We start from the raw sequence: 21,755 nt of genomic DNA on the forward strand, positions 1-21,755 counted from the left end.
CTGTCTAGTTGTTTTTCACAAGTCTACAGTTCAACAGCTAAACGACAAACAAATTCCATATGTTCCAATATAAGTTCAAAATGTGTTACAAGTACTGTACAAGTCATAAGTAGCTACATTCAAATATTAAGTTTTTTGGCCAACTGGCCATGTAATTCGTTATATTTCTATGAAAGAAAACAACAACTTACCAGAGCTAACTTTAGTTTCTTCTACCCACTTATCCATACGTTGAGCATTCTCTTCACTGTGTGAAATATCATAACCACTTTCTATATCGTTTTTGATAAACCCATCTTGACCTTGAGTAGTCTTGCAGCCTAATATTATCTTTAACGCTTCATTTTCGTCAAAGGGATTAGAACCGAGAGAGGATTCGTAAAAGGAACCAGATACAACAGAACTGACAGAATCTTCAGCGATTCGTAAGTCTTCGTTAGTAAGTGACTGGGCAATATCCGTGCCACTAGAGATCGGGCAGTTCTTCATTGCTGGACTCCAAATACCTGCCATTAGCAACGGCTGGTTAGTCCACATGTTCAACAGACTGGAGTTGCTGGCCAGATTGAAAGGATAAGCTTCCACACCGGATACTAGTGTAACAGACATATCTAAAAGCTCCTTATCTCGAAGATAGGCTGCTCGTTTGTAGAAAGAACTGAGGGAGCTTCTCTGAGACAGCATAGACTGCATGTAACTTGTCAGTAGTGCTTCGTTGAGGGCAAGTCTTAGCCATGCTCTGCACCTCCCGACGTCAGTTGAGATAAAATTAAGTCCTGTGATCTGTAAAATAAAAAAATGTTGACATTTTTTTCAATCGGACACTCAGAATTGTTGACATGATTTTACAAGAAGACTTAACACTGTGATTTTTTCTCCCCAATAAAATTGTGTTTAACAGACTATCAAAAGTGATTTTTTAAAGTTTCAAGATTATTTTGAGTGTATAAATTATTTACAACTTCTACATCGACATTCATGTTTTAACTTTAAAGTTTGTGGCAAAAAATAACCTCACTTCAACCATGCTAGATTAGTGTCTTTAAGATATTATTTTTGCTGAGAAAAACTGACAGATAAATAAAAATATATTTATTATTTATATCTGTGAGCTAAAAATATTTCAAAATAGTTCTCAGTTTGTGCAATCATAGGCCTACCAATTTACCAACTTTTGGCAATCTGTTTAATGTAAGCCTGTTTTATTAAAATGACTAATAATAATTAATTCTTATAGTAAAAATGCTTTATTTAATTACAAAGGGTAATCCTGCAATATTGAAGAAGCCTATAATATTTAAGCTTGTGCAATTTGGAAAGTACTGATTTAAAAAAAAAAATTATTAATCAGTTCAATTTGGCAATAGAAAAATACGAGGGCTATCCAGAAAGTAGATTGCGTTTTGGAATTAAGGATAAACAAAGTCTTGGAAAAATATTTTATTACATACAATTGAAAGCCACACTTAAACCCTACTTTTCAACATAATCACCTTTAAAATTAAGGCCCTTGTCGTAGCGATGAACAGGCTTAGAAATACCCTCGTCGTAGAATTTGGCCGCCTGCGTCTTCAACCACATGGTTACCTCTTCTTGTAGCTGTGCGTCGTCATCAAAACGCTGCATAGCCAGCCACTTCTTCATTGCTGGGAATAAGTGAAAGTCACTCGGTGCCAGGTCGGGACTATACGGCGGATGAGGAAACAACTCCCACTTAAAAGATTCAAGAACTTCGCGAGTGACATTGGCCTTGTGGGGCCGGGCATTTTCGTGAATCAACAGGATCTTTGAGCTTAACTTTCCCCTGCGCTTGTTTTGTATCGCTCTTCTAAGGTTTGGCAGGGTTTGGCAATACCTTTGAGAGTTTATTGTAGTGCCTCTTTTAAGGAAATCCACAAAAATTACACCTTCCCTATCCCAAAAAACAGTCGCCATCACCATCCTTGCCGACATCGTTTGTATGCATTTCTTGGGTTGGGAGGAATCTGTGTGCCCCCACTGCATTGACTGCAATTTTGTCTCGCAGTTCACATGTTTGACCCATGTTTCGTCACCAGTAACGATGCGATCGAGTAGTGAGTCACCATCTTTATCGTAAGCGTCCAGAAACATTAGTGCTGCAGCCATTCTTTGATTTTTGTGACTGTCTGTCAAGATTTTCGGCACCCATCTTGCACAAAACTTGTGGTAACCAAGCTTTTCGGTGATGATCTTGACTTTTTCGACAAGTTCAGCAGTCACAATGCTGGGTCTTCCACTTCGCTCTTCGTCATGAACGTTAGTTCGGCCATTTTTAAATTTGATGACCCATTGTCGCACTCCACCCTCAGTAATAATGTTCTCCCCATACACTTCACAAAGTTGCCGATAGATTTTTATCGGTTCACAGTTTTTTGCAGTCAAAAACCTTATAACTGCACGCACTTCACAGTTCGCGCCATTTTCAATTAGCACAGACATTTTAAACTGTCACAGCAACTCAACGGAGTACAGCAGCAACCTTTTACTAGCACGGCTAGATGCTGACTGAGCTACATAACGAACTGACACCAAGATTGTCGCACAGCCCCGCCCCTAGCGGATACAGACAAAAACGTAATCTACTTTCTGGATAGCCCTCGTAATTAAGGAAAACTGCAGAAGTTGTAATTGAAGTAAATGATCTCAGCAATAACTGCACTGCAATGACTACAACTACACTGCAATAGATAACTAGCTGGCACTACTTACTTGTTCCAGGGCACCTATAGCCTAAACCTAATCAGGATTTGTTATCCATCACCAATGATAAGACTTTTGTGCTCACTTCTATAGTTCTGTGTCGACCCTAAGATCTAGTCAATAACCATACTTACTGATAACACCTAAATCTAGTTTTTAGCCTTTATAGCATCTCAAGAATATATAGTCTTTATTACATAAAACAAATTAAATAGGTACTGTAAACTCATTTCACATACATAAACAATGTCTAAGGAAGCACATTTCTTTGTAAATAATCTAGTCTTTGCAAGAGTCAGAGGACACCCTTTATGGCCTGCAAAAATTACTGCTATAGATGAAACTTGTAACAATGTTAACAAGTTTCGTGTAATTTACTTTGGATCAAATTAAGTTGGTTGTGTCGGAAAAAATATATTTGTCACTACTCAAAAAATAAAATCAAATACACTTTAGAACAAGTAGCAACTAGGCACAAAGAGAGCTACAAAAAATCTCTGCTAGAGATTGGTAAGGAATATGAGAAAGATTCACTATCTGCTCCAACCCCTAACAAGAAAAATAAATCTTTGAGCTTGATAAACCCCACTAATAAAACCTCAACCCTGATAAATTTAAATACACCAAATGTCTCTTTTATAAATCAACCAAAAGTAACACCTAAATAAAATTCCATCACAAAAAATTCTGAAACTAGCACTACTGAAGACAGTGATCCTGGTTTGCAACTCAGTGCTCTCACTAATAGATGCATAGATTTGGAAAAAATGTTAATGGAAAAAGAACAAAAAATCCTCCAATTACAAGAAAAGAACGCTGAAAAAGAAAAACTGTTACAAGTTCCTCAAGATTACCATACCATACACAGATCATTAACAGGAACTTACCAAATTTAAAAAAGAAAATAAAAGCCTACAAACTTCCTTGGAAATTCTTCAAAATGACTATGAGAAAATAACAATACCCCGGCCGCAGAAAACCTGCAGACTAAGCGAATTTCCATTTGCCTGATTGGATTTACACCAAAATGTCTCCTTAAAAATATCACATTTATTCCCTAAATAGAATTAGTTTAACAACTAGTACTTAGGTTTGCTGCAAAATGGAGTGTAAAAAAGTGTTTTTTTGTTGTTGTTTTTTTTTTTTTTTTTTTTTTTGTAATATGTTTATTGAGACCTGTAACTCAGAACTATTGGCTTTGTCTTTGGAAAATAACATCAAGTTCTCAATATTTAATCATGAATTAAGGGGAGGGTACACTGAAAATTCTAAAATCCTATTTATATAATTATATTTTGTTTACTTCTTTTCTTTATGTACATATAACCTATTTCATTAAATATAACCGGTTTTTGGCCTAATTTACACGCCCCTCCCCCCCACCACCCCTCTTTTTAGAAATTTTGTAAAGGTTTACGGTAAACGCTAAGGTTCCTAACCTATAGCGTGTAGACACATTCATTGGCTAGGAACGGATTACACCTAAACTCAAACTGAAAACAGATAGTCAAAATGTTAGCTGACTACAGTAAACAGGAATTTTTTTTCATTTGCGCATTGTATTTCAGCAGACATGTACCATGAGAAAAATATGTCAGAAGGCACTTCAAGGAGGGCAGAAGGTGACGTTTAAGGAATTCTTTGGTAAACCATTATCCACTGACTTAATCCAACCCAATCTTGCATATCAAAAAATTAGTGAAACATCTGGTATTTATAGTTTAATGACGAAGGAAGAGTATTTTTAAAAACCTTCAAGAGCTACATATGACAAAGCATTTCATGGTTTGACTTAAGATTTCAAGAGTAGAAACTTCAAACACCTTATATGCTCCCCAATGGGATGTACTATGGATCAAATTTTATAAATTTTATACAAAATTTTATAATTAAAAAGCATAAAAAAGAATAATTTAAAGAAAGTCCTGATTATAGTGGGGTTAATTTTTTTCATTCTCTCCCTTGTAGCATCAGAAATGAGGAAAACAGAAATAAGTTCAAAAAAAAGCTTAAGAATTTTCTAATTAATGGAGAGTTTTATAACTTTGAAGAATTTACTGCACTATGTTCAAATATGTAAATAAACATGTAAATATGTAAAAAAGAAATAAAATGGATCAGGAAAATGGTTTTAGTATTAGTTATAGTTTAAGATTAAGACGCATTCATGTACACATTGTTGTATGTCTCAATAAAGATTTATTTGACTTTGACTTTGAAATAAAACTTGAACACTTTGTATGCAACCTAACAATGCTTCAAAAAGAGACAGATGCACAGATTACAATAGTAGTCCATGAAGAGGCAGTAAACAGTCGGCTGAGAAGAGGTCTGTATGACTACGACTTTGTGAAGAGGCTACAGCAACTGGTACGTCAGGACCAGCAAACTCCAGGTCAGCCTCTGGCAACGTCAAGCAGACTGATGACAGGACACATCACCAGCAACACAAGATATCGTCAGACCTACAGCATCAATGCAGCAGCGGTGTGTATGTGTCTAGTGCAGTGAGGAGTAATGCCTGTTTATTCCCATCCACTGTTTTGCACTGGGCCCCCTTTCCTCTAGTGAAGCCGTAGTACAAGGTAATAGTGTAGTGCCCGGCGACATCACGTTTTGTGAGGCGCTAAAGCAGAGTACAAGTGAAAGTGCCAAAAGTGTTCCTGTATCTCTTTGTAACTAGTCCTATAAATAGTCCTTGTATTTAACACATCCAAAGTCATTGCTTATAATGGTACGCCTTTATGAAGGGTCTGAATAATTTATATTAAATGTCCAAGGTTTAAAAGACAAGGTTTCAGTTTTGGAGGGTTTTTTAATTAACACAAATATTTATGTTATTCACCTCTAATCATATTGTCCATAAATTATCATATTGTCCATAAATTATAATTCAAGACAGTTGTTAAAGAACAGTGATAAAGGTAGTACAGTTTTTTTAGCAAAGTTTTTGGTACGGTAATATATGTTGATAGTCAGCTAACATGGGATTCACATATAGACCATTTTTAAATACCAGACTTTCTCGTGTAATATTTTTACTAGGCTGTCTGAAAAAATTCATTCCACTAAATTATGTCCGAACAGCATATTCAGCAATCCATCTTCAGGTATGGGCTGATTTTTTGGGGGCAATTGTGCTAGGGTAGAGGAAATTCTTGTTTGGCAAAAGAAAGCGGTTAGAGTTATCTAATAAAGGCCCGAGAGACCACAGCAAACCACTTTTTCAAAATCTTCAAATTCCTACTACTGTATTATTAACGTTTATATTTACGACTTAATAGTTTATATCTTGGAAAATCAGCATCTTTTAAAATTTAGAAACAATACTCATAATCATAATACCAGAAATAAGAACCATACATCAACAGAATCCCATCGTTTGATAAAACTCTAAATAGTCACATAGTTTTGTTACTTAAAGTGTATAACATTCTTGAATCCATAATTAAATTACACACTATAAAGGATTTCAAGAATAAATTTTATTGTTGGCTTACAAATAACCCGTTTTATAGTTTGGAAGACTTTTTTAACAATAAGATTCTTCAGTTGTAATTTTTTAAATAAGTATTTTAAGATGTCTCCTTTTATTTATTTAGCTATAAACATTGTATTAATTCACTGACTAAGCTATAATTTTAGCTGTTGACATTGTCGATAATTTGTAAAAATTCTAAAGACAATAAAGAATATTTCATTTCAATCATTTCCGTTACTCTAAATGCCACAAATTTTTCTTAACATAAAGATCAGTTGTAATATTTAATATATGTAACTATTGTAACATGTCTACTTTTGTGTAGTTAGCTACTTGTTAGTTTGTCTTGTATTCAATCCCTGACAATGCTATAATTTTAGATATTTTATGACATTGTCAATAATTTGTAAAAATTCAAAAGACAATAAACATACTTCATTTCATTTAATTTATATTCAGTAGTAATATCGTAAGTTTACAGTGTTACAAACTTTTTTACATTTTTTTGAATTTCATCACCCACCAACAAATAGGAGTTGCTGGTGGGATTTGATTGTTTTTATACCAACCCTATTTGGGTGGGTGATGAAATTCAAAATCATGTTAAAAAGTGTGTGACATCACCCTGGTTAAGTGTACTGAAGGTTATTTGAAAATTTACAGCCATGAAAAAAATAAAAGTGATGGAATGTAAAGTTCCAGTTGAATTAACATCTAACTCTAACATTTCTTGCAGGCGGTTTACATTTAAAATATTTGAGTTGCCCCCCAAATCCCCCCTTTTGGGGGGACATTAAAAAATTCAAAATCATAAAATGAAACTTCCTTCTAAGATTGCACGACCACCAAAAGGATATCTCTGTATATTTACTTGGAAAAATATTAGATGGAGGGGTCTTGACTTTTTATTCACCCTGTATATTACTTCCTTACTTGGCCTACTTATGGAATATAGATAAATAGTATCTTATCTATATCTGCATTCAAAAAAAAATTATAAATCAGTTAATAGAAATTAAATAGTGATAATCTTTTGGTAACTTGTTCATAAAGAATTATGGAGACTATTTACTAATTTAGAACCTTCAGAAGTGTTTACATTTTAGCAATTTAAAATACCAAAAATTTCGGGAGGCTCTGACCCCCCTCCCCCTATCTGGGGGGGTTTTTCATGTCTTCCGGATTTGCCCGCCCCCCAAACAAAATCCTGGCTACACCACCGTGGTGGTGTTTACATCAGTCACCATAAATTTTAACAACAGATCTTTCTAGATTACTTATTTTATTTGACATTCGTTAATTCCTTTGCTTCTTTGGAAGCAGTGCCTACTAAGCACAAATAAAACCAATGTTGGCTGGTTGAAGCATATTTAACTTTTTAAATAATATAAAACACTTAAAGTAAACATAAACATTAAATAGATTATTTAGATAATTGTTCAAATGAGCCAGGTAATGTGAATATATTACACTGGTACTGTATATTGTATAAAATAAACATGTATTTAATCTTGCAGTATATTATGTGAGCTATGTATTATTTTCACATCATTAATTTATTTATAAGTTTTAAGCCTAGCCTAAAAAACTTGATTGCATCACCAAAGTTATTCAAGATATTCAAAGATTGTGAAGATCAGCTTTTATCTAAGCCTACAAATTTAGGGGTGGGTTGAAATTTTAAAAAGTGGTTTATAAGACTTTCAGACTTTCATCCAAGAGTCGATGATCTATGGCAGTCATAAAGTATTATTTGAGTAACATTTTAAGGTATTAACAATTTTGGACTTATAAATTAATTTGATACTGTAGGCCTACTTATTCGATACTTACGGTAACATACATTTGTTGTGATATTCCTTTGGTATTGATACTGCAATTCCAATACTGTTTCCACACTAAGTATTGGAAGATCGGTAGTATCGAAACATCCACAATATAAATGACTTGTCAAAAAAAAACTAATCTTTTCAAATTCAACCCCTATCCTAATTATAATTATATAATACCCCTTAGAAGTTGTAGAACATTTTAATTACATAACATTACCTGGTCAATGAGTTCCCTGTGAGAAAACACAAGAAGGAAAGGCCAGAAGTTAGGTTCAGGTCTAGTATCGGGATCCCCCATTGCCAAGACCATTTTGTCAACCAGTGATTCCTTGATGCCATGAAGGAAGATTGCCTCGAGCACGGTGCAAAAGGCTTCTGCCGCTTCATTGCTGTTTTGAAACTTTCCACTGTGAGCATGGTCCAGCTGAATATCCTTTACACAGGCAACCAACTGATTTTGTAGTGATTCTTTAAGAAGCGAGTCTTTGCTTCTTGACAGCACATTGTGAAACAATGAACTCATTTTAATATCATAATTGAGTTATATCGGTTTTACTTACAAATCATGTTATTTTGAGGTTCTCTTCTGTGTTAAGTAAACATAATGTTTACCAGTCAATTAAGCAAGAAGTCTGGGTTCTGAAAATAAAAAAAAATTATCAGGTTTGAAAGCATGTCTAGCATTTGTGGGTAGTAGGCTAAATTTCTTCTTAAAATCTGACCACATGTCAGGGGCGGCTTCAACATAGATTCTCGGAGGGGGCCATTGCTTGGAATGAAATGAAATGAAATGCTTTATTGTCGTTATAACTAAGTACAATGTTCACGACAATCGTCAAAAGAAAAAGAAAAACAAAACAATCAAGATGGCAACTAAAATAACTAAAACTTAAACTCTAAACCAAAGTACTCTTCATGTTTATACAGGCAAGCCTGGGTTAGAGTAGTTTTTAAAACATGTTTAAATTTTGAAACACACAGGTTTTTGATGGATGCAGGCAAGAAATTGTACATTTTAACACCTTGGTACTCAAAACTATTTTGAGTGGCTATATACTTATGCCTTAGTGTAGACAGATTATCTTTAGCTCTAGTACAATAGCTGTGAACATCAGATATCTTTTCAAAGTGAGAAATGTTTTCTTTTACATACAACAAACTTGCCAAAACATACAAGGATGGAAATGTGAGAATGTTAAGACACACGAAAAGGGGCTTACAATGTGTTCTTCTATTCACACTACAAATTAACCTCACCGCCTTCTTTTGTAAAGTGAAAAGCAACCTGTTAGCATAAAAACTGTTGGCCCACAGAGAGGTACCATGGGACAAATAGCTGTGAATGTGGCCATAATATATACAAATAAGGACATCATCTGAAACAGTGGACCTAAGTGCTCTTATCATAAATATGCCTTTTACAATTTTAGATGCTACAAAATGTACATGTGAAAACCACTTCAAGTTTGACTGCAAATGAAAACCCAAAAACTTCAGAGTGTTTACATCATTACCGTTACTGCTAAGACTAATAGTCAGGTCCTGAGTCTTATCAGCATTAAGACATAACTTGTTTGCATTACACCTGCCATTAATAACAGCAGATTTTGTGTCCAATGTGTCTGTAACGTCATTCAAAGAGTTACCCCGTGTAACGAGTTATTTTTCCTAGGGGGGTAAATTTTTGCTATTTGACCGCGCACCTATTGCTGGCATCAGCAAGCGGCGGCGGCGAAGCTAGCGAGCGCCCTTTGACCCGGCTTATCAGTGCCGATAAGCCTGGGATATCCTAGTTTCTCAGGACAGTCTAGGACAGAGACATTCGAGTCGTGGCCTACGGTGAGTGAACAGCTGGTTGGTGATTGTCGAGTGAGACGTGGAGTTGGTGACATCGGTGTCGTGTGAGATTGGTGCTCAAGGCGTGTTGGTGTCAAGTTGGGTAGTGAGTCAGTGACCCACTTGTGGTGAGTGGACGACTTGATATTATTAGTTTGATAATATTAATATCTGGTTTTATTGCGAGAGTTAGAGTTGTAACCGTGCTGGTCAAAGCCTGACGGTAGTTAGGATTTATATTAGTCAGGAATAATATTAAAGTGTATTCCTGACGGTTCTGGGCAGGTGCTAGAGCGCAAATAATATAATTTATTGACTGTAGTAGTTATTATTTTGCGTTGTACCAAGAGTTAGTTATATTACTAATAACTCTGAGGCCCGACAAACCTAGGCTGCATGATTTAGCGTGCGTAGTTGGGAACACGTGGCCAGTAGGCTAGTAGTTAATATTATTAGCCTATTAACAGAAGCCCAGCTAAGTAACATAAAGTTGGTAGTAGCAGTAGCAGTAGTAGGGTTGTTATTGTTTATTCATTTGATTATTTTAATTTAACCTGAACAGCTTGTTTGGTAATCCAACACGTTATCTTGGTAGCTTGGATAGCGGAGTACCGGCTCTCAGATAATATATTTATTTATCTAGTGTTTGGAACGTATTTAATATTTATTTATCTGCTACTAAGTAATTCAATAATTTGATAGTAGTGCAATTGGCATTTAGCTTTGCTTGTTTGGCTTGGTATTTATTGAGACCAGCTACTAGTGGTGTAGTCACTCTACCTATAGTGCACTTGTATTGTTATCTGGTATTATTATTGAGTGAACTGTTCGATTGTTAGCTTGAGCATTAGAGTCTTGTATTGGATTATAGTGGCCTAGTAGACCCCGCCTGTTGATAACTCGCGTTGCGGTTTTTATCGGCAAGTCGTCGTGTAACTCACCGTGTTTTAGGCACTCTGGGCTTAACTATTGGATAGTTAGGACGAAGCCCGAGTTGCGTAGTCAGCAACGACCCCCTAGGAGAGTGGAGAATCGGCGTAGGCCTGGTAGTGATTATTGCACGTTTGTTTTGGTGACTTGTTTTTGACTTGTTCACAGTGTCCGTGTATGAGCCAGTCCTATACCGGTTAGACCCGGCTATTGGCCTAGTGGTTTCCCTGACCTTATCGCAGACCCTGGAACAATACCCAGCCATTGTAGGCTGAGCTATCCCCGGCAAACGGTTGCGACTGCACTGCACTTTTAATTTTTTTTCCAGTCCATTGTAGGCAGCGTCGCACCCGTACACACAAGGCCAAGTCATCAGCAAAAAGAAAGCTTTTTACAGATAAGTCATTAATATTACAAGGTGAGTCGGAAGAGCGTAGCAAGAGGTCAAACTACTTAGATATTGCTCAGGTCCATTTGAAGAGGCGGGAATCTTGGGTTGTAGGCTGTTTACCTCCGAAACAACGGGGGGTCTGGGGGAAAATTTTGAAAACTATAACTACAAACTCGTGTTTTTAGGCTATTTATAGACATATAAACAAGATTTTTTAATTGTAGAAAAACATGTTTGATTGTGAAAAAATCAAGTTTTAAAGGTCAGAGGGGGTGGAAACCCCTGAAACAATAAATCCTGAACATCTCCAGCAGTCAAGGAGACATCATCATATTCCCCCACGATTGAAGACAAATCCTAAACAACTCCCGCGATCAAGAGATCATCATCATCGCCACGAGCGATTGCGGCGTTTATTATACAATACCCCGTGGTCATAAACCACGGCATAGTCGTAAATCCAACACTGTCTACCACCACTCATAATTCAGTAACATATAATATTGATTGATGGTTTACATTTCAGGCTTCGAGTATTTAATTCTAATATAAAGTCAATAGCAAATTAACATTAAGCTGTGTGCCATCACATTTTTAAGGCCGTTACCAGTAACTGATCCTTATCAAAATCAGATCTCTGTATCAGTAACCCCACAGTCAAGCGTCGATTATCTAAATCCCAGTCATCCGAAACGTGGCCGAAAAAGCCGATAACCAGCGTTGACGCAATTGCAAAAGACGACCAGCGCTGACGCCGAGACCGCAGAATATAGTCACGGATGTTGCTACAATTGTATGAGACAATAAACTAGTAAAAAATACTTGTAAACATGAAAAATATGCAATGTAATCTTGCCTACACATATACAAATATCTGTCAATGTTTATCAATTTATTAAGGGTGCATCTGTGAAAGCAATTTGAAAATTGTATTGTTTTCAAGTATTGTAATTTGTAATAATTAATTGTAAATCAAATAAAGTTATGGGGACTGAGGACCAGAATGTTGAGCTGATCTCGATACTGGAAACATTGGGAATTGTTGTAGAATTCGGAAGACTGAACAAAAGCTAGAGTTAATTGTCAGTAGACTATGTAAATTTTGATTAGAACCGAGAAATTTACTATATATTTTTTAAATTTACTTTATATTTTGAAAAAATCACCTCCAATAGCCTATTGCCATGTGTCTTTTCCATTTATTACCTTAGAGCACATGAATATTTTATGTGCTACTTTCATTACCAAAAGGAATAAAACCGCGATCGCAGGAAATACAAAACTATGTTGCCGTGATCACAACAGTTGCTGACGGGATGTTCCCGTGAATTCTGTGACCTCTTTTCTAATGTTGGTTTATGTTTTGGCCTTAGACACATCACTTATACCAGTGAGACAAAAGTGACTATCGTATGTGATCTAGACAGGTTCCATCAGAAAAAATATACGTGCAGATGTGAAGTAAATGGGCGTTTGGAAAAATTTGTTTCTCTTGCTCTGAAAGTCTCTACACGTGTGCAAATCACGTGGACTCACAAAAACCAATCAGCTGAAAGGAGAATGCAGTAAGAAAAATAAATGTATAATGAAAGTAACAACCGCCGTGCCCGCAATTCGTCTGATGCCGCCAGGCGTATCGTTTGTCGTCATCGTCAAAACATAGGCCCTTATAGGCTCCTGCCCTGTTGTTATTGAAATCTTTGTTCCGTACTAACATTTTAACTTTGATTGTTGGTACAGATACTTGTCCGAAAAACCAATGGTACCGAGATTTCCCTTTACGTATCAACACAAACCTAATTATAATAATATTAAATGGTTATGAAATACATTTTTTGAAAATTTTCTCCTGGTCTCGGGGGGGAGGGGCTAAGGCCCCCATGGCTCCCCCCCCTGGCACATGTCCACTAGGTATACGACGTGTAACCATAGGCTGATACAGATTCAATTCAGATTCTTAATTGATAACTAAACACATACAGTACAATAGATCTTGTCAACCAGCATATGTAGTAAAATGCAATGAATAAAACAATAGCCAAGCTCTGAAAATGCAGATCAGCCAAGGCCTCCTATGGTTTGGAATTTTTTCAATAAGTTCTTATTCGGGGAGTTCCCCAGGGTTCTATCATCGGCCAAATCCTCTTTTTTCACTTCATTAATGACCTGCCATCTTTTGTATCAAATAATCCAAGTTCAAATGTAGATGTTTGTTTATATGCATATGACACCTCACTTTGTGTCTCAGCTAAGGACGTGGCTCATCTAGAGACAATAGCATTTGAGAGTTCCAATAGAGCTTTGCAATGGTTCCAAAACAACAAACTTCTTCTAAACTGCAATAAAACAAAAAAGTCCCACTGACTGTTTTGATAGGTGAGGAAGAGATCTCTTCTTGCAGCAATGCTAAGTTTATTGGTTTGGTCTTAGACAGGCAGCTCAACTTTCATGACCAGCTCATATCCAGAAGAATTAGCACAGGAATTTTTGTGATTAGAGGTCTTTCGAAGTTTACCGATTCTCGTGTAACCTTGAGTGCCTATTATGGACTGATTTACCCATTATTGTCGTATTTGAATTTGGTGGCAGTTTGGGGCTGTGAGAGCGTACCAACAAACTTTGTCTTCCGTCTTCAGAAAAAAGCCCTAAGAGCAGCCTTCAGAATATCCCGTCGCACTTCTTGCAAGCCTCTCTTCAAGGAATACAATATTCTCACATTTCCATCCATGTACATAAACAGTCACGAACAGTCACGCACATCCATATACAATGAACAGTCACGCCGGTCCCATTTAGCTACTCATCGAAAAAGAAGCTAAAGGGGACCGGTGTGACTGTTCGGGAGGATTTGACCGCGCGACGGATGGACATTTTGAAAGCAGCGGTGGCGAAGTACGGAACATGGAATACTTGGACAATGGATGGTCGAGTGCTGTGGATCGACAGTCATGGCAAAAAAGGTGTTGCGACGCGGTTGGCAGAGGTGGTCACAGCAACTAACAACACAAGTGGCAAGTAAATATGTATTTCTTTAATGTGTTTTATTAGAATTTTTTTTATTTCACTGTTATTTTTGACTAGATTTATTTTTTTAATAATTTCACCAGCAATTTGATTTTGAGTGATTTTAGGTTTTATTATTATTATTACATCAAACTGATATGCTAATTAATTGACCAGTTTAACTAATTTACTATTCTAAACTCAATACTTATCTTGTAAAATAGATTTGCTGGTTAAATTCAATAGTTTGTTTTAATAGCCATTTAAAATTAAATATAGTTTGTTTGATTAATAGCTCGTATTTGTTACAGAAATTTGTTGTCAAATTACAAACGATTGATAATCTTATATCCTAATTTATTACTAACATTATTATCATACTAATATGCTAATTAACTGAGCAATTTAATTATTTATTATTGTTGCAAGCTCAATCAAAGTAATTTATTTTGTCTCAAAGCTGTTAAGTGTACCTTCAAATGTTATTGGGCAATTAAAGAGATTAAAATCCTTGTAAGAAGCATACAATTGAATTTTGTTAAATTATAAATTTATTAGACTGTAGCCATGCCATCATGCATGCCCAAATTTATCTGATTTATATTTAATGTTTACTTGTGTATATTTTGTTGATTTAGAGGGATTTCAAAATTTTGTTATTTATTCGTGCTGATGTTTTTTCCGTACAAGAATGTTAATTTTTTATTTTACTAGGAAACTGTCAGGATGCTATTGTCTAGGCCTAGTGTGTGCGTGTGTGTGCGAATGTTGTACGAGTGTGTCGCCTGCTTCCCGTCCGCCATTGTCGTGTGCCGCCTCTGGCCTGCTCATCAATGCTTATCAGTTCAGTAACTGATAACGCTGCCCCGACCCTGCTCGGTCCCTCTCTCTCTCCGCCGTTATCTCAGCTTCTCTGCCAAACTCTGTCTCCATTCCTCAACTTCTTAAAGGCAGCTCATGTAAATGCACAATCTCTTTTTTGTCACATAGACCAATTTCGTACAATCTTTCAAGATTCCTCAATAGACATAATTTTAATTTCTGAAAGTTGGCTCAAACCATCGTTAAATGACAAATGTGTGGAATTATCTGGCTAGTGGCTACCACATTTTTATAAATGATCGTCTCCATAAGGGTGGTGGAGGAGTTGCTGTTTATGTTAAGTCTCACTTTCCTTCCTTTGTACTTTTAAAGTCTAACTCAGAAACAGTGGGAAGGCCTGAATATTTGTTCTTGGATGTTTGTGTTAACAAAACACATTTTTTGATTTGTGTTTGTTACAGAGCACCTCACATTGGGTTCTTGGCGGAGTTTGAACAGGATTTGGTGGGTCTGCTGCCTCGCTATAGTCATGTCATTGTGATGGGTGATTTTAACACTGACCTACTGGGACCACTTACTTATGACCAAACTACACTTACAAATTTGTTTTTCTCCTGCAACATTACTATCTTACCTTTACTTGCCACACATCACACTGCGACTGCTGACACACTGCTGGATATCATAACTGTTAGTGACCCATCCCTAATCGCCTACCACGGTCAATATTCTGCCCCTGGACTGTCTAAACATGACCTGATTTTCTGTGTATATAAATTAAAAAAGCCCAAATTTAGCCCAAATGTTATCAAATACAGAGACTACCTATTGAAATCTTAACCTCATTGCTCTGCTTTTAGACGCTTCTACCTTACCGTGGGATGTGGTTACTAATGATCCTGATGCCAATGGTTGAACATTTTACTTCCCTCATTTCTAATCTTCATAATAAACACTGTCCAATTGTATCTAAAAGAGTTTCGAAGCCACCTGCTCCTTGGATAAATGATTTTATTAGACAACTTCAAAAAAATAGAGATGCTGCATTTCGTAAAGCCAAGCGCACCAAGCTCCCTAATGACTGGGCCTGTTACAAAAGGCTCAGGAATCAAACCCAACAACAGATCAGAAACTCAAAAGCTAGGTAGCCTATTATTATGCATCTTTCTCCCAGAAACAATCCTCCAAAACTTGTGGACCAAAGTTAAGAACCTTGGTATCGGCAAATCTGACAATTTACATCAAATAACTATTAGTCTCGACACGATTAACAACTTTTTTGTGAATATCCCTATAAGTTCTGCAGGTCCCTTTAACTATGTTGCCGATATCACATCTAGACCATCTTGAGATATGCCAGAAAATCAGTTTTTCTTTTCCCCAGTTAGTGAATCTGAAGTCCGCAGGGCAATTCTGAGGATGACAAGTAACGCAGTCGGCGCCGATGATATTCCTATCAGGTTTATTAAAGACACTCTTCCAGTTACTCTCCCGGTACTAACATCCATATTTAACAGATCATTAGCAACTTCTACCTTCCCTTCCATCTGGAAATCTGTCATTGTTCGCCCACTTCAGAAAATTTCCTCTCCCAATAGCCCTTCTGACTATAGACCAATCAGCATTCTTCCTGCCCTTTCTAAATGCCTTGAAAGAATAGTGCATAATAAATTCTCTGTTTTTTTGGAAGAGAACAAAATTATATCCGATTTTCAATATGGGTTTCGCGCTCAATATAGCACAACCACTGCTTTGTTAAAAATTACAGATGACATCCGCCGTGCAATGGATAATAGACAGGCCACAATTTTAACCCTCTTTGACTTTTCAAAGGCGTTTGACTGGGTATACCATCCTCTTTTGCTCCTTAAACTGGGCTTGGCTGGTTTCTCTGACAACTGTGTTGACTGGATTGAGTCCTATTTATCTGATCGTCAGCAGTGTGTCAAAGTCGGTGACAAATGTTCTATCAAGAAGCAGATTACTAGAGGCATTTCTCAAGGATCTGTTCTTGGCCCAATACTGTTCTCAATTTACATCAATGACATTACAGAACATATCACTAACTCACACTACCATTTGTGTGCTGACGACCTACAGATTTACTCCCACTTTAATGTAGACAAAATGGATATTGCTGTACGACTCATGAACATTGACATTGAATCAATAACTCACTGGGCCACAAACAACGGACTTAAACTCAACATTGACAAAACACAAGCAATGATTGTTGGTTACCCCAGACTAATGACTAAAATCAACTTACTCACTGCACCACGACTTAACTTTGACGGAAAGGATCTCACCTACTGCGACAAAGGGAAAAACTTAGGACTCATAATGAACAAACATTTGAATTGGTCTGACCAAGCCAAGTCCACTTGTAACAGGGTCTTTGGAGCTATTCACACCATCAAACGTTTTGCAGACTACCTTCCACTGAACTTGAAAATCATGTTAGTAAACACTCTCATCTTGACTCATTTCAACTACCGTACTGTGATGTGGTGACATGGCCAATGAAGTTTCTAGTAGACTTCAGCGAGCGCAGAATTCCTGTATCAGATTCATGTTTGGCCTTAGGCGATATGACCATGTAACTCCCCATTTCAACCTGCTTTCATTGATGAAGTTAAATGAACTTCGGGAATTTCACACCCTCCGTCTTCTACACTCCATTATCAATAGTAAAATTCCCAATTATTTATCAGACAACTTCCATTTTATTTCTGACATCAGCACCCGTGCCACTCGTAGAGGCTCTGACCTTTTATCTACACCAATTCACCGGTCAACAGTTTTTAACAAATCCTTGGTATCTGCAATTCGAATGTGGAATTCTCTTCCTGACCATATCAAATCCATAGGAAACCGTGCAAGGTTTGGGGCAGAGATTAAATCTATTATATTAAGCAGCAGCTGCGTGAGTGAGTCTCTGGCGCTGGTGTGAGGGGTTGTTGGCGGCTTGTGTGAATGGGATTTTTTTAGGATTACTAAACTTAATTTCTTCATGTTTACTCATTTAATGTATTACTTTAGGTAGATTATTTAAATTTACTTATATAAGTGAATAAGTTTATATTTATTTATGTTTTAGAGGTTATGTTTTGTGTTGTTGGAGGTAGCCTAACTTCGCCTCTTAAATAAAGACATTTTTCATTTCATTTCATACATACTGAGTTGTCTATTGTTTTTAAAAAGAAATTATCATCTGTATCAACCGCAGTTCCATTCAATACAGTACACTCTCAGGCAAAAAACAATACCTAAGCATAGGACAAGGTTCTTTGAGAGACACCTCTTTTATAATAGTAATTAGGTTTTTCAATGTGTTGCCTGAACCCCTGAAAGTGGAGCAAGACAAAGACAAATTTGGGAGAGCGGTCAAACGCATACTCTCAGAACAAGCTCCCTACACTGTGAAAGATTTTTTAAGTTGCCGATCAAATTAAGATACTGTTCAGTTACGTTTTAGTTCTAACAGCATTTATAATTTAGTTTTATTATATATTCTTGTGACGCTATTATAGGCTACTGTTTTTTCTGTGCAAAATAAAGATGATTTGATTTGATTTGATTTACCTGAAATGAAAATCCTTCTTAGCATCAATGAAAGAATGGAATTATTTATTAGCTAGTGCCCTACCCACCTAGGTTAATTCGCCGATTTGATCGTAAAAAAATTTCAAGTTCATTTAGTTAAATCATCATAGAGGGCCCTCTCTGTTGTGACCCGCCGGGGGCTAGGAGGATTAACATTAATGTTTTATCCTCCTAGCCCGGAGGCCACATTGGTTCTAAATATGGCCCTATTATAGCCTTTACACAGTCCACAAGTTGATGCAACCTGCAAGACTGATAATAGTCTTTGTTTACCTGTTAAACTGCTTGTCCTAGTGACCTTACTGGTTTTAACAAATTTTCGTCATAAAATAACATATGATAATTCTCATATAAATATCGTTATGATAGGGGGCCCGTGTGGCTGAGCCTGTCACACAATCGCGGGCCTCTGTCCTGGTAAAATTTCCCAAAAAATCCCGGTCAAGGCCCCCCTAGCCTGCGATCCCCCGCACAGAAGGCCCACTGAACACAGTTGTTTATTTCATAGGCCTAAGACCTAAATTCTGGGTAAGTGTGAGGATTAAGCATAACTTACAATAAAGCCTATATTTAAAATGACAATTGAATTAAGCCTACCATTAGTTACAATGCATAACAAGGTTTATCCGGGCAAAAGCTTATTAAAATCGTAAACAGGGTGGAAATTGTTTAGATGGGGGTGACCAAGCGTTCTATAGTAAGTTATATATCATTGGAAACTAGATTTTTACCTGAAAATAATGGTGCAAAAATTTTTCTGCTGCCACAAAAACTGAATTTACTACGATTTTTTAAAGTTTATTACTGTAATGCATCTTGTTGGCTGGTCTCTGTCGCCATAACTTTACTGTGAATTGACAAAGAGGACAAGGAGGTAGAGGCATTTATAAATTCAACTGAGCGTTGATTATGAACTACTTCAGTTCTTATTTAGACATGTGAGGTGGGTAGGTTGGGTGTTATGCGGACTCGTGACTGTATTAAGTGTTTTGAAGTTTTAGGTTAGATTAGGAAGGTAAAGTTTAGGTTATAATGAATCAAGCTGTTGATTTATATTATCTCCAGACTGTTTATGCACTTTGTTAAAAGTACTACTAACAGAATAAATAACAATTTCAAAAATGCGCAGCATTTTTGAAATTATTATTTAATGTGTTTGTAGTACTTTTTACAAAGTGCATAAACAGTCTGGAGATAATATAAATCAACAACTCGATTCATTATAACCTAAACTTTAACTTCCCTAATCTAACCTACCTTCAAAGGACTTAATACAGTCACGAGTCCACATAACATCCAACCTACCAACCTCACATGTCTTTTTCAACTTATAAACAAAATTTTAAACTGTACGAGAAGTTTGGTTAGGTTAGGTTAGGTTAGAATAGTGTCAATTTGTTGTTTATTCATTTTATTAAAACTGCCACTACACTAAATACAAAATACTTATGGGACAAAACAGTTAATGGTCAAAACCTAAGCTAAGCCAGCTTAGGCTACCTTTCTAAGTGTGGGTTGTGAGGGTAATATTTACATTAAAATGGCATATAATCAATTAATACAAATGTGAATTGTGCTATTAACTTCGATTATACAGTGTAAACATTGCAGTGCAGATTCAATGTTCCTAATATAAAACATTAAAATAAACTTCAAAAAATCGTAGTAAATTCAGTTTTTGTGGCAGCAGAAAAATTTTTGCACCATTATTTTCAGGTAAAAATCTAGTTTCTAATGATATATAACTTACTATAGAACGCTTGGTCACCCTCATCTAAATAATTACCAAAAGGGTACCTATGGTGATGCACATCCACCTCTAAAAATAAGGATAGCCTAACTTATGTGGATAACCAAAACTCATAGGCCTATTGACAATAAGGTTTTAGTCCTTCTAGGCTATATATTATAATACACAAAAATAAGTATTTTACCTTAGACTTATCTAATAAAATGCATTTTGAGAATTAGCACAATTTGTAATAATATTTGACATTCTTGTATAAGGCCATTTCAGATTGGCCATAGGCTACAAAAAATCTCAGTTTGGTGAATCTGAATTATAGGTACATAGTTAATTCAACACGTTCAGAATAAAATATAGCAGTTTCTTTTGTTGTGAAAATGTATAACACGAAAATATTGCACTGGCCTTACCATGATCACGGTTAGATGATAACATACTTACTTTGTTGTTTTGTTGTTTTAGGTTTGTTTGAGTCACTCATAACATAACATGACGACGGGACACACACAAAGTGACAGGTGTAGGTAGGTAGAACAAGAACAAGTAGAAGCTGCACAGCTGCAGCAGAGTGTAGGTAGAATGCAGAGCAGAAAACAATAAACAGCTGTTCTTTTGTTGTACCCAGTCCATTTAAGTTGGGTTTACAGTTTACACTATGTAGCAAAACCTGCTACATAACATTGTTATATAACTTTTGCTATATAACTTTTGTTATACAAAAAAGTTGCAGACAATTTTAGTGATTCCGGTGCTCGTGCTATATGCTATAAAATGTAGCACAGCCATGATGGCATTAAGTTTAGTCTCGGTATCCGTCTGTCCAAGAATAAAGATCCTTATATTGCTATGACTTATCGACCAATTACTCTTGATAAAACATATCACTTTATAGTTGCTCTCAACTCAGTTGATTGGAATATTTTACTTGCGGGTAATGCTAATGTTATTTTTAGTAATTTTTTAAGAACATTTATTTTGCTCTTTCAAGAATCTTATCCTAAAAAAGTGTCTAGACCTAAGAATACAAAGCATCCACTGGCTCCAGAGTGGAAATCAGAGACTATTGTAATATTGAGAAGATGGTTGCTTCTTTCTTACGATATTTATAGACAAGAAAAAACCCTTGAAGCCAAGAGGAGGTATCAAGCGATAAAGAAAGATTACCAGGTGAGTTTAGTACGGTCAAAACAAGAACACAATGCTAATTTCATTGAGTCCTCTCAAAATTCTTGTGCTGCCGCTTGGTCTGTCATCAAAAAAGAGGGGGCCCCTGCAAAAGCAAAACCAACTACTAGACTTTCTGCTGAGGAGCTGAATGATTTCTTCATTAATTCTGTCCAACAGACTCGGGATGCAATTGGTACTCCACCAACCCCCGCTGTAAAC

At 36.3% G+C, this 21,755-nt stretch overlaps 1 protein-coding gene across 1 annotated transcript in view; it reads right to left on the reverse strand.

Moving 5' to 3' along the window:
• The window catches only part of LOC128998340 (pleckstrin homology domain-containing family M member 1), a 42,252-nt gene extending 21,367 nt beyond the window's left edge, over positions 1-20,885 (reverse strand). Inside the window, exons 1-3 of the mRNA XM_054424442.1 lie at positions 20,811-20,885; positions 8,252-8,673; positions 192-783 (exon numbers count right to left, since the gene is read on the reverse strand). Coding sequence (XP_054280417.1) covers positions 192-783; positions 8,252-8,557 — 898 coding nt within the window. The 5' untranslated portion in view covers positions 8,558-8,673; positions 20,811-20,885. The remainder of the gene's footprint in view (positions 1-191; positions 784-8,251; positions 8,674-20,810) is intronic.
• Between the last annotated feature and the right edge of the window lie 870 nt (positions 20,886-21,755).

Source organism: Macrosteles quadrilineatus, unplaced genomic scaffold (genome assembly GCF_028750875.1).
Source record: "Macrosteles quadrilineatus isolate MER2022 unplaced genomic scaffold, UCM_ALF_1.0 Scaffold_7__1_contigs__length_78375512, whole genome shotgun sequence".
NCBI classification, from domain to species: domain Eukaryota; kingdom Metazoa; phylum Arthropoda; class Insecta; order Hemiptera; family Cicadellidae; genus Macrosteles; species Macrosteles quadrilineatus.